General features: G+C 35.4%; 7 protein-coding genes and 1 pseudogene across 8 annotated transcripts, besides 2 other annotated features; 7 read left to right on the top strand and 1 right to left on the bottom strand.

Moving 5' to 3' along the window:
• Window positions 1-2,446: 2,446 nt before the first annotated feature.
• Window positions 2,447-3,199, top strand: TVAGG3_0915950 (protein of unknown function, DUF4106 family; the record flags this gene model as incomplete). The annotated part of the gene is made up of 1 exon (XM_051252019.1): window positions 2,447-3,199. A coding segment is annotated over one exon (753 nt), but the record flags the coding sequence as incomplete, so codon positions are not given.
• A 2,517-nt stretch (window positions 3,200-5,716) lies between these two features.
• Window positions 5,717-13,115: part of a mobile genetic element that runs on past the window's edge.
• Window positions 6,773-13,115: part of a mobile genetic element that runs on past the window's edge.
• Window positions 6,854-7,264, top strand: TVAGG3_0915940 (protein of unknown function, DUF4106 family; the record flags this gene model as incomplete). The annotated part of the gene is made up of 1 exon (XM_051252018.1): window positions 6,854-7,264. The coding sequence occupies one exon, from the start codon at window positions 6,854-6,856 to the stop codon at window positions 7,262-7,264; it is 411 nt and encodes a 136-aa protein (XP_051077592.1).
• TVAGG3_0915930 (protein of unknown function, DUF4106 family) lies at window positions 7,641-7,963 on the top strand (the record flags this gene model as incomplete). The annotated part of the gene is made up of 1 exon (XM_051252017.1): window positions 7,641-7,963. A coding segment is annotated over one exon (323 nt), but the record flags the coding sequence as incomplete, so codon positions are not given.
• On the top strand, window positions 8,299-8,978 carry TVAGG3_0915920 (annotated as a pseudogene). The gene has a single exon. A coding segment is annotated over exon 1 (680 nt).
• Window positions 9,249-9,632, top strand: TVAGG3_0915900 (uncharacterized protein; the record flags this gene model as incomplete). The annotated part of the gene is made up of 1 exon (XM_051252016.1): window positions 9,249-9,632. The coding sequence occupies one exon, from the start codon at window positions 9,249-9,251 to the stop codon at window positions 9,630-9,632; it is 384 nt and encodes a 127-aa protein (XP_051077590.1).
• TVAGG3_0915890 (uncharacterized protein) lies at window positions 10,849-11,211 on the top strand (the record flags this gene model as incomplete). The annotated part of the gene is made up of 1 exon (XM_051252015.1): window positions 10,849-11,211. The coding sequence occupies one exon, from the start codon at window positions 10,849-10,851 to the stop codon at window positions 11,209-11,211; it is 363 nt and encodes a 120-aa protein (XP_051077589.1).
• Window positions 11,230-11,472, top strand: TVAGG3_0915880 (serine threonine-protein phosphatase family; the record flags this gene model as incomplete). The annotated part of the gene is made up of 1 exon (XM_051252014.1): window positions 11,230-11,472. The coding sequence occupies one exon, from the start codon at window positions 11,230-11,232 to the stop codon at window positions 11,470-11,472; it is 243 nt and encodes an 80-aa protein (XP_051077588.1).
• TVAGG3_0915870 (uncharacterized protein) lies at window positions 11,477-12,325 on the bottom strand (the record flags this gene model as incomplete). Its single annotated transcript, XM_051252013.1, has 1 exon — window positions 11,477-12,325. The coding sequence occupies one exon, from the start codon at window positions 12,323-12,325 to the stop codon at window positions 11,477-11,479; it is 849 nt and encodes a 282-aa protein (XP_051077587.1).

The raw sequence follows: 13,115 nt of genomic DNA, 5'->3' as shown, positions 1-13,115 counted from the left end.
GTGTATTGATAAAATTAGATATAGATTCTAATGTAAATCGATATTTTGAAAATTCATATATATTTTGTTGGTTTGGCATTTGATCGTGTTGAAACCGGAATTGCAATATATATCATCTAAATATATAACTATCAAAATATGAGCTATAGATTTTTAAATTATTCTCCTGAATATGAGTGACTAACATAATTATATTGAATTGAGTAGTAAGAATCTTAAATATTAGAATCTGACGATAATTTATTATAACTGTATAAAGGAACAAGACTATAAATGATGATGAAAATAAAGATTAAATTTAAATCTGAAAATTTGAAAACATTAAGTGTATTGTGCACTCTTGTCGGTCACAGTGTCTCATTCCGGGAGACATTGTCACTGCATGTCTCCCGGAATGATATCAAGTTCCCCATTCATAACTTGAATGCGGAACTGTGACCGACAAGAGTGTATTGTGCACTCTTGTCGGTCACAGTGTCTCATTCCGGGAGACATTGTCACTGCATGTCTCCCGGAATGATATCAAGTTCCCCATTCATAACTTGAATGCGGAACTTGACCGACAAGAGTGTATTGTGCACTCTTGTCGGTCACAGTGTCTCATTCCGGGAGACATTGTCACTGCATGTCTCCCAGAATGATATCAAGTTCCCCATTCATAACTTGAATGCGAAACTTTGACCGACAGGAGTGTATTGTGCACTCTTGTCGGTCACAGTATCTCATTCCGGGAGACATTGTCACTGCATGTCTCCCAGAATGATATCAAGTTCCCCATTCATAACTTGAATGCGGAACTTTGACCGATAAGAGTGTATTGTGCACTCTTGTCGGTTGAAAGTTCTGCAATCAGAAGAAGATTGTTGAACAATCCGCCATTCCAGGAGGCATGAGCTTGTTATGTCTCCTGGGATCACAGATTGCAACCTAAAAGATGTGCATATGCACTTCTTGTCGGTTGAAAGTTCTGCAATCAGAAGAAGATTGTTGAACAATCCGCCATTCCAGGAGGTATGAACTTATTATCTCTCCTGAAATGGCACATATTTGATAATTCATGGAGCAGAACTTTGCACGCAATCAGACAAAAGATTGCGACAGAGTAACTGGGAAGACAGCAACTTGAAGCGATAAGCTGCTTGGGTGCTGTCTCCCAGATGCATCTGTCGGGCAAAGTCTCAAAGGAGCAGAACTTTGCACGCAATCAGACAAAAGATTGCGACAGAGTAACTGGGAAGACAGCAACTTGAAGCGAAGTTTTGTTTTCGAGTCTTTGGTTAAGAAATCTTAACAAAAAAACAAAGAAAAAAATCAGATAAAGTTGTCAATAACTTCATCAGTTAATGCTCACCTATGGGAGGTGTTTTGCGGGAGCTGGGGGTATCTTGGTGAGTACTCAGGAGGCCAAGAAGGGCACCCCAACCGACATTATCCTGATGAATTCAGTTGTCAACCATTCTGAAAACCGCCGAAACCGTCATGTGTAGAGAAATTGTTTAAATTTATTTTTTTCAGATTTAAATAAAAATAAGAAATTTTTACTATTATGGATTTTGAAATTTTTTTAAATTAAGAGTAGGAGATGAGACAAATTTAAATTTTTAAGAAATATTTGGAAGGGCGTAAGATACGCCAACTTAAATATATTATCAAATGAAAAAAAAAAAAAAAAAAAAAAAAAAAAAAAAAAAAAAAAAAAAAAAAAAAAAAAAAAAAAAAAGGTAGTGGGGCTTCCAGGCACTTCGTGCCCTCTAGCCCCGAAGATGTTTAGAATATGAGAGAGGTCCTATAAACCGGAGAAAGTGTCATATAAACATCTGTCATTTTACTCAGAATTTTCATGAAATTTACACCAAAAATATATTTTAGGGTAGAAGGGTATATCTAACCTCTTTTCTAACCTCTTTTCTACCCTCTTGAATTTTCATGAAATTTACACCAAAAATATATTTTAGGGTAGAAGGGTATATCTAACCTCTTTTCTAACCTCTTTTCTACCCTCTTGAATTTTCATGAAATTTACACCAAAAATATATTTTAGGGTAGAAGGGTATATCTAACCTCTTTTCTAACCTCTTTTCTACCCTCTTGAATTTTCATGAAATTTACACCAAAAATATACTACTAGGGTCATTTACGAAGAAATCTCAACAAAGTCTTTACGATGAAGTCTTGACAAAGTCTTTACGAAGAAGTCTCAACAAAGTCTTTACGAAGAAGTCTCAACAAAGTCTTTACGAAGAAGTCTTAACAAAGTCTTTACGAAGAAATTCATGAAAATTCAAGAGGGTAGAAAAGAGGTTAGAAAAGAGGTTAGATATACCCTTCTACCCTAAAATATATTTTTGGGTCATTTACACTCATTTACGAAGAAATCTCAACAAAGTCTTTACGAAGAAGTCACAATAAAACATCTGTCAAAAACCGCTTTTTAACTTCACTTAAAATGCCACGTAAGCTACGTAAGAATATACGTAAGAGGAAGGGAGCATTGAAACATCCAAAAGTAAAACTGACACCACAACAACAGTTGCAACAACAAATGCTGAATGACCCCACTATGTTGCAACAAATGTCAAGCAATCCTATGCTTTTAAACCGAGTTACTGGTGCACAGAGTGGAGGTTTAAGAGCGGCACTTTTAGCGAAAATGGCAGGCTATGGTGGAGCTGCAGACGGAACAGCCTATAACCCTCAAAGTCAAATGAATTTGAGTTCACTCAAAAATCAAATAACAGATGTCAAAAAGTCAAACATAGACATACAGAAGCAAATAAGTGAAAACGAAAAGAAACTAGAATATGACAGACACACAAAGAAACTCAATGAGTTAAACGTAGAGAAAAAGAAGAAAGAAGAACAACTGAAAGAACTAAGTACAGAGGAATATGCGAAAAAAGTGTCAGAAAAAGCAGCAGAAGTAGCAAAAATGGAACAAGATGTTATAAATTTGAAAAACCATACTACTCAATATAAAGTACTGGAAGATGAAGAAATAAAACAAAAAGCCCTGAAGACATATATGGATAGCGATGAGTATAAAAAAGAAGTTGAAGCAAATGTAAAGGCAGAAAAACTTTTACAGTTGCAAAACCAAACCGTACAGTATGAAAACTTAGCACAAGAAAGTAAAAATAACGACGCGGCTATGCAAAAGGCAATGAAAAGCGCAGAATATATAAAAGCTAACAATGACTGGTTAGATGCCCAAGCCAACGCTAAAGCAGCCCAACTCATAGGGTCAATAAGGACAAAAATACAAGCGGATGAAGACAGTTCAAATGAAGCTTTAACGAATGCTGACTTTAAGAACGCCTTCGAAGCTCTTCATAGTAAGGTGAAACAAGTGAACGACTTCTCATCTGGAAAGAAACTGAAGTCTGAAGGTTTCGACAAAGAGTTAAAAGAAGTAGCACAAAATATGACGAAAATAACAGATGCAGCAACGAGACAGGCAGTTCAAAGTGCCTATGACGCCGTTAGAGCAACTGTTGTGGAAAGTCAAGAAAAAGAGTTACAACAGACCAAAACAGACCTAGTAAATGCTTTCTTAAAAACGAAAAGTCAGGTAGGACACTATGCTGCAGATGGAACATATGTGCCAGCTGGTGGAACTTATATACTAGCTAGTGGAACTTATATACCACCAAACCCTCCAAGAGAAGCACCTGCACCAGGACTACCTAACACATTTACATCGTCACATGGACACAGACACAGGCATGCACCAAAACAACAACAACAACCAACAGTTCAAAACCCTGCACAACAACCACCTCCACAACCAGAGCAAGGACATAAAAGAAGTAGAGAACAAGGAAACCAAGAATTCTTAAAAATGCTTAAAGAAGAGTGTGGTTTCCCAGATACTGTTGACTTTAGTGACAGATATAAAGAAGCTATTGGAAAGTTCAAGGATGGAAATACTGACCCGAACCTATTTTAGCTTTATGGCTCAGCACCAAAACGGATATAATCTCAAACCTGGAAAATACAAGCTCGCTAAGGGATATGATTTAATAGCATATCATCCAAATGACATGGATGAATTTACTCGCGAGATATTGATGTCAGAGCTAAATGACATTCAACTTTGTCATGAAACGCGTAAAAAATGAAGACGCGAACGAAAGAACAAAAGCTTAATGAATGCGGATGACGTAGATAGGGAAATTGTTAAAAACGGTCTCGGAATATATGAAATGCCAGAGATGAGGTACAGAAACTCCACAGGAAGAAATAGTTTCAGATACAACCAGACATGGAAGAAATAGTTCAGCAACAACAGCTAGAAGAGCCTGAAGGAAACGAACAAGTCACTCCTTTGGAAACTAACTTCACAGAACTAGATGAAGATTTGGAACAGCCGAAAAATCTTGACCCTCAACAAGAGTATGCGGAGAATATGGAATATTTCCAAAGAGTCTAAAAAAAATTCGGCTGACATAGTAGAAAGAAATATCGAAAAATGTTTGCCGACATACAAAAGACTCCAGCACCAGATGAAAATATTCAGCATAGAATGGAAGAACTGAAAAAAAAAATGTACACAAATACAACAACCCTTTTTTACTTACGAGCATTTAACGTTCAATCTTCGGATGAACTCGGTGAAGATAAAAGGTTAAATTTCAAGAAAACATATAGAAATGAAACATTGTTTAAAGTTTCATTCAGAACCTAACCAAGATGGAAACAAACCTACTTTTGTTTCTGCAGACGATGGAACTACAATGAGATGGGGTCATAAAGCTAACCCGGATAGGTGGTTCATAAACTTACAACCTCAATTCCAAGAAGTTGTAGACGCAATGGAAGTCAATGGTGAACCAGATATAGCTGGTATTTTCAGCGCGGCTTTAATGCCATTGAAAGATATGAAAGATGCAGATATTTTGAACCAGTATGAAATGAACATGGCTATGGAAATATAACACCTGACGTTCTAGAACATTTATCTCAAAGAACTACACAGAACCATAGAGATGGTATATTTGGTGAAGAGTTTAGAAAGAAAGTTATGGACAGAGAAGGAAGAGAACCTATTGTACATGACCTTGCAAACGAAAGTTTACAAAATGTCATAAAAAACTTACTTTGCAGACAATGAACCGAGAAGGGATGAATATTTAAGAAAACTCAAATGGACAGTACCAAATGAAATGTTAGTATTGAAAAACATGTTCCTTGACAAAATAAAACCAACTACAGAAATAAACGACGCAAGACTGAAAGATTGGGTAGAAGCTTTCCCATTCACAAAAGATATAGTTGGTAACATGGAAAGAAAACCAGAATGGCTACAAAACATATATTTGGAAACGAGCATATTCCATATGGACAGGCACTGTTTGAAGAGCTTGAACCGGAAACTCAGGAAAGAGTCATGCAAACAATACGCGAAGACTCAAATACAGACTATGACAAACTCTTTCTAGGATATAGGTTACCTGAGATGGGCGACAGAGCCAAAAGGCAAAAGGACATGGGAAATTTGCAACATACTAGATGAACATAATGCAAAGATGCAACAACTTCAAGCAGAGGGCAATGAAGGAAAAAGAAGAGTTAAAAACTCAGTCAGGAAGAAAGTAAAGCTTGGTCCACGTGGGTTCTATTATGACATATAAATCCAACTATTCTATATTTTTACTCATATGAAATGTACGCCGCTCAGAATATAACGCCAACAGTTTTGGATGCCATGAACGGAAATGTTTCCGAATGGTATAACGAATGCGACAATGCCATTAGAAGGTCAGAAATAGTTCCTGGAACTTACGAATATACAACTGCTGTTTCTTATGGAAACGTAGGTGAGTTTGGAGAAGGTTCTTCAACAACAGTAGATATTGCTTGCGACAGGTTTCATATAATTTTCTATTGACAACTCTTTCTTATACGTGGAACAAGACATTGAAATAAAACCTTCTGCCAAGTTGTCTGACAAGAAAGGTTGCAATGGAATTTTCTATGTCGGATACCAATATGCTCCAGAAGTTTTCATGGGATATAAGATATATTCTAACTCTGACTTAGTTCAAACAGTAACATGGGCAAACTATGAATGGTTCGCTTTGAGAAACTCAGTACAACCACAAGCTAAGAACAAACAGACCAGTATGCCACCATTGAGAAAATAAGAAGACTTGACCCTAACGTTCCAGGAGTTTATGTTAACCTTTCTGGTTCAGATGGAAATGCTGCCACTAAAGTAAAAACTGAAACTTAGAGTTCCTTTGTCATCTTTCCTCATCTTCAGGTTTTTAAGATACTTGCCAAACTGGGCAGGAAAAATTTCTATCGAACTACTCCAAGCAAAAATAACTTAGTCATTGCACCAACACAAGACCCATTCACTCTTACAGAAGTAGTGGGAACAAATAAAACGTCATTCGCCGACTTTTGCAAAGACAAAGTTGACTTAGACTTTGGTTTCTCAAACCTCAACACTGAAGTAAACTATTATTTCAATGCTGCTGAACTGCTTGGGACCCAGTTAAGTTCACATGCGAAAAGTTTGAATGCAAGAGAATAGAAAGCAGACTTGCAGTCTATATGTTGGACCCAGATATTTCAAATGCTTTAGCTGCCAAATATATTGCAGTTCCACTTATGTTCCCTATACACCAAATATCTGTCAAAGACTTTGCAGGTGAAGAAACCAAAGTGCTGACCCAGGTGCAAGAACAGATATTGCCTTAACAACTGCAATGAAACATGCAGATACTATGTTTGTACTGTTCAGACGAACTATAAATGACTATTCTTGTTTCTACAACCCCGGTATTAATATATCATATACATAGATGGCAAATATTATCCAAGAGAAGAATATTCTACAGTTGAGGATATGAGGTCATACAACTTGACATTAGATGCTATGAACTTTAACAACAACTTCACAACAACCATTAACCCTGAAATGCAAAGTTCTATTATGCCATATGTGAAAGTATGGACCCATACAGGAGGTCAAAAAACTCAATATACAAATGGAGACCGTTCAAACTTTTGGCTTGGCATTCCATTTGCTGACTCAGAAGACTTTATGGGTGGTATTTCAACTGTTGGTACTGTACAAATACAATATACTGGTGACAGAGACGGTCCAGATGAACTGAAAGCAAAGAAGTTTACAAAACCAATAGCACTTTTCACGGAAGATGCTCTTTTGAAGATTCGTTCGATGAAACCTGCTGGGGCTCCTCAGATTGGCATAACGACAGCTTCCATCGAGCAGATTTTGGCAGCAGGTCAGTAAGTTGTTCTTGAACTGACTTCTCTCCGTCAAATATTGACAGTACGCCAGTTTTGACATAAAATTGTAAGATAAACTTTCCTTTAGAAATATCTGTAAGTTTTGTTGTTATATTTTTGTCAACGTCAAGAACTTTCACCATTTCAGTTATACCAACTTTCTTTGCTTTATGAAAATATTTTGGTTCAGCAAAGACTGCTATTCTATAACATTTACCATTGTTTGTATAAAGAACTATTCTGTCAATGAACTTGTATTGTTTGTGTGTGTAAACTTTGTTTTGCTTCAATTCGAAGAGATACTCGAATACGTCCATCTTTTTATTCTAAGTAAAATGTCATTTCCGAAAAATAGAAGCGTAAGTGTTTCAAAAGGTTTAATGGCGGTGGCAGATGTGAAGTTAAATTCACCAACTCAAACAAACACTCAAAGTGTTGTTGTCAATGTCAAAGAAAGAGATGTTGAAATGGGGAAACCATACGAAGACCAAGATGGTATAACAATTGTTCCTGTAAAAGAACAACCAACATATCCTGAAGTTAGCAGAGACTTAAGTTCTGTTGCAGATATTCGAAACGACTACCAACAACTTAAAGACAAACTTAAAACTCAGGAGAAGATTTGTCAGGCTTTGGGTATAATGTTAAACTTGGTTGAGCACAACCCTGTAAAAGTGAACTCATATGTCATCGCACCTCGTGAAGTTTTGAAAGAACTATTGAAACTTTTGACAGAGGCAGACGATATAAACATCAAAGAAATAGAACCCGACATTAGTTGCTGTGGTGTTTCATATAATGTCATTGACAAGATATACGTTATGAAAGGAGGTGAAACGTTGAACTTAAAGTATAGTTTCCCAGACGTCATAAAAATATTTGACGACCACAACATTTCATTAAAATTTATTTGCTAAGTAAATGGCAGAAGATATAATGGTTTATACTATTACGACTAAAAACCCTGAGTCATATAATTCTATAACAACAAACTTACAAAGTCCTCAAGGACGATATTGTAAACTAACTTTAAACACAATGACGACTAAAGCCTGTTTTGCTCTTTTGACACCAGAAGACTTTGTTGTTGTGAATGGTAAAAAATACTCCTTTGAAGATACTTACTCAGATATACCACCAACAGGTTTTGTTGACTTATTTAATACTTTAAGGACGGATGTAACATGTGCTGCAACTAGAGCAGGTTTCATTATGTTTGGATGTCCGACTGAGTTTACTATAAACGATATGAGCTATAATACAAAACTTATATCTGGTTTTTACTACCAACAGTTTCCTATAACAGGAAAAGGTGTCATACAAGGAATGTCTATTCCATTGACATTAAGCACACAATCTTATATATTGTTTCAAACTTAGGTTCAAAGTGTTATTCGAATGTCGACAGAAACTATTATGACCAAAAGATACTTATGCGTATAAACAATACTTTCTCTGCTGGTTTGCCTATTGTTCATTCGAATGCAGAATTTTCAACCTTAGTGAACTCAAACACTTTGGCAAGTATAACGTTGACATTAGTTGACGCAAACTTTGTTCCTGTAAAACTTTTATGTCCTATGTATTTGTCAATGACGGCAGAAAGTTTCGAATTGGAAGATGCAACTGGTGAAAGTATTGTATTACAAGAACAACTTCAACAACAAATAGCTCAAGAACAACAAATGCAACAAATGGAACAACAAAGTCAAGAATAAAAAAATAATATTTTTTTTATTTTTATAAAAATGTACAGAATAGATGTTTCAGATTTTTATGACTTCCAAGCATTCAGAAATATGTGTCCATTTCGAGACTATAACAAAGCAGTCGAGAATTTGAAACGTTTAGTCATTTATGTTGACTCTGCCCCAGAATGTTATGTTATGAAAGAATGGGATGTTGTCTTTAACAAACCAAGAGCAACAATAGTTTCAGAACAAGAATGTAGACAGAAACTTAAGAAAATAAAAGTTGTACAAGTTGGAATGAAGATGTTAGATGCTTGGGATATCTTATTGTCAAAGTTAGAAGATTTTTCAGTTCGTGGTATAAAGTTTTATACACCTTCTCCAAACTTCTATTCTATCTTCACTGGATATAAATATGAACAAGTAGAATGGAAAGAAAATATTATAGAAGCTTGGTTAGACCATGTCAAAGAAATTATATGCAATGGAAACGAAAAGGTTTATGAGTATATCTTATGTTGGTTTGCAAATATCTTACAACATCCAAGTGCTAAAAATGAAACTGCTCTCATTATAATTGGAAAACAAGGAACTGGTAAGAACACATTCTTTACAGATATCTTATGCAAACTGTTAGAAGGTTATTCGAACCCTAATATGACAAACTTAGAAAACATCTAAAAAAAAAAAAAAAAAAAAAAAAAAAAAGGTAGCGGGGCTTCCAGGCACTTCGTGCCTTCTAGCCCTGAGGATGATTGATATAATGAAGTTTTTTTTTTCTTGGGGTGGCCTTCCAGGGGCTGCGCCCCTTCTAGCCCACATAAATGAAGTTCTTATATTCGGAGGGCTTCCAGGAGCTTTTCACAAATTATATATGTTTTCATGTTTGTCACTTTTCTGTCACTTTTCAGGTAAAAACATTTTTATTATTATATATAAATGAATTTTACAAAACCACCGTTACCGTTCTTTGGAAATAAGAGTAGATGTAAAGATATTATATTGAGAGAACTTAAGAAACTACCGAATGGTCTAACATTTGTAGATTTGTTCGGTGGAAGTTTCTATATATCCCATTTGTGCCATATAATATTCCCAGACTCAAAGATTATATGCAATGACTTCGACAACTATATGGACCGTCTCAAACATATTCCAGACACAAACAAAATATTGAAAGAGTTAAAAGAAAAGATACCTATAGGTAAGATGGAACGTATACCATTAGATAAGAAAAATATTGTGAGAGAGGTTTTGAAAAAGGCAGAGTATATTGACTGGGATAGTATATCTGCTAGACTATTATATAGTGGTTCTATAAGAGTTCATGACATTGAAACACTTATGTCAAAAGTTTTATATCTTAACTATATAAATGTTTTCAAAGAGGACATAGAAAAATATATTGAGGGTATAGAGTTTGTGAGATGTTATTGGACAGAGTTGTATGAAAAATATAAAGACAAGGAAAATGTTTTCTTTATAGTAGACCCGCCGTTCTATAACACATACGATTTTCAATACCAAGCAGACTGGACTTTGAGAGACTCTTTAGAAACTTTAGACGTTTTACATAACCATCCATGCTTTTACTTTACATCCGATAAAAGTGGTTTGGAAAGTGTCATGAGATGGTTAGAGGACATACATGACTATGAGTTTAGATACGATAAGATAGAATATGAGAGAGGTCCTATAAACCGGAGAAAGTGTCATAACAAAGAAATTTTATTGGTAAGTAAATGTGGTTTGAAATAGGACTACTTGTTTTAGGTTTTTTCCATTGTGTCATTTACTTATTTGACGTGGCAGAAAGATATAGAGAATATGAAGATGAACCAATACCAGCAAATGTTCAGCATATGTACTCGTAAGAGATATTTTTATCTAATATTAAATGGACGCACAGAACTTAGCGAATGCACAGCAACCTGGACAACCAAACCCAGAGAATATTCCAAATGAAGTTAGAATACAAACTGCAATGGCAAACTATGGTCAAGTGCCAACAGATGTACAAATGCAAACTGCCATGTCAAATGACGCTGCGTTAGGTTTGCCACCATGGTATGCAAATATGAGATGGAAAGAGTTTTATACAAACCCTGAAGTGGGATATAAACAACTTTATGCAGATGACGCGAACACAGGAGTTGACCCAGAATATGTTTTCTACCAGAGGAGAAACAGAATGTATGAGCTCCAGTTAAAGAATGCTATGGAACTCAACAGGAAACGTAAGAGACTAGGCGGACATTAGATTTTTACATATAGTAAAATGGGTTTCTTTGGAAGAATAGGAAACTTCTTTCGAAATGTTGGAAGAGGTATATGGAATGGAATAAAAACCGTAGGAAGAGGAATTTGGAACGGAGTCAAAAATATTGGTAAAAGAGTAGGTCAGTTTGTTGGTATTATACCTAAAGACCCTGAACCAGAAGAACAAGCTCCTGTTATACAACAGCCTGAACCTGCACCACAGTCTAGTTGGCAACCAAATCCAACACCTCAACCGTATTAAAAAATTATATTTTTACCGTTCGATAGTAGTTGTATATGAAACTAAGTTCTAAGTAAAACGCATGGTATAATGGAATTATTCTTTTTCTTCCATCTGTAGTAAACCATACTTGAAAGTCTGAAATACTTCCACTTGGTGGTTCATATAACTTTGTAGGTTTTTCGTAAAAGTCATTTGCCAAGCATAAGAAAGAGTTTTGAGCGCCAGAAAATGAAGCATGAACAATAATAGCAGCTGGGTCGAAAACATCTTTAAATAAATATGGTTCATCTCTTGCATATCGACTGTAAATATTTGCTAAAGGAAGTTTGACTTTCTGATTTAACATTCTTTGCAAATAATACCATGACATTGCAGTGAATTCTGTATATATTTGTTCGTCTTTCTTTGGATTGTCTTCGTAGATTTGAAATGACACTTGTGAATTTTGTTTGTCATATACAATTCTCACATAAAGTGTGCTCTCGGTATTTGCATATTCATCAGCATATTTTGCATAACATGAATTTATTTTATCTTCTATATTTTTTAACGCAGTCTGTAGAGAAGATGAAAGGTCAACTTGTATTAGCTCAATTTCTTCCCACATTTTTCGTTTCCCTTCAGATATATAATCTATATGAAACCTTACAATAAATGGAAAACTTTTATCTTCTACAGACACAAACTTCATTCTACGAAAGCCAATAGCTTTTGTGACAGATGGGTCTCTTAGCCATCTTAATGGGTAGTCAAAACGATAGCCTTCATGCTTTACGGTCTCTGTCTCAAACTTTTGACCGACATTAGTAAAAAGTTCATCTAATGGTTTAGTTGTAGCAACTCTTGAATTTTCTTTTTCTATTGGAAGCATATTTTATCTAGAATAAAAATGTCAAATGAAACAGCGTCTATGAGAGAAATACAACACAACCGACAACTCATTGTGCAAGCTCTAAATAAGAACACAACAAACTTTTCAAACTATTCTAAGATATCTGAGTCATTGAAAGAAGGAAACTTAAAACTGACATTAAACCCAATGACAGATGAGTTTCTGTTTCAAGACAATAAGAACCATACTGTCTGTATAAATCCAACAAAAGGAACTTTAAACGAGAAACCTATAAATGAACTTCTTTTGAAAGCAGATGTTGACAACAAAGCTGACAAAGAATATGTAGACGATGAGTTAGCACGTGTGGCTAGTGCGTTAGTGAAGAAGGCAGATAAGGAATATGTGAATGAAAAAGATGAAAAAATTATAGAAAGGGTTGAATGGTACCATGAACGGACAACAAAGATTTTAAAAGGTAAAGCCGATACAGGGTGGGTTTCAGGATGTTTAGACCTTAAAGCGGATAAGAACCATACACATACCATTGCAAATATTACAAACTTACAAGAAACCTTAAACAGGAAAAGTGACGTTGGACATACACATACCATTGCAAATATTACAAACTTACAAGAAACCTTAAACAGGAAAAGTGACGTTGGACATACACATAGCTTCTTCGCAACTGTTGGTATAGAAAATATTGAAGGAACGGTTGAAGAAACTGGTGGGGATGCAATATATTGTAAACCTCCTAACTTTCCACAAGGTTTAACATCGGATGACGACATAACAACGATGAGAAACATTAGATGTAGAGATGTTT

The sequence above is a fragment of the Trichomonas vaginalis genome, chromosome I (assembly GCF_026262505.1).
Source record: "Trichomonas vaginalis G3 chromosome I, whole genome shotgun sequence".
Lineage (NCBI taxonomy): Eukaryota > Parabasalia > Trichomonadida > Trichomonadidae > Trichomonas > Trichomonas vaginalis.
This window is presented reverse-complemented; position numbering and strand designations above follow the sequence as displayed.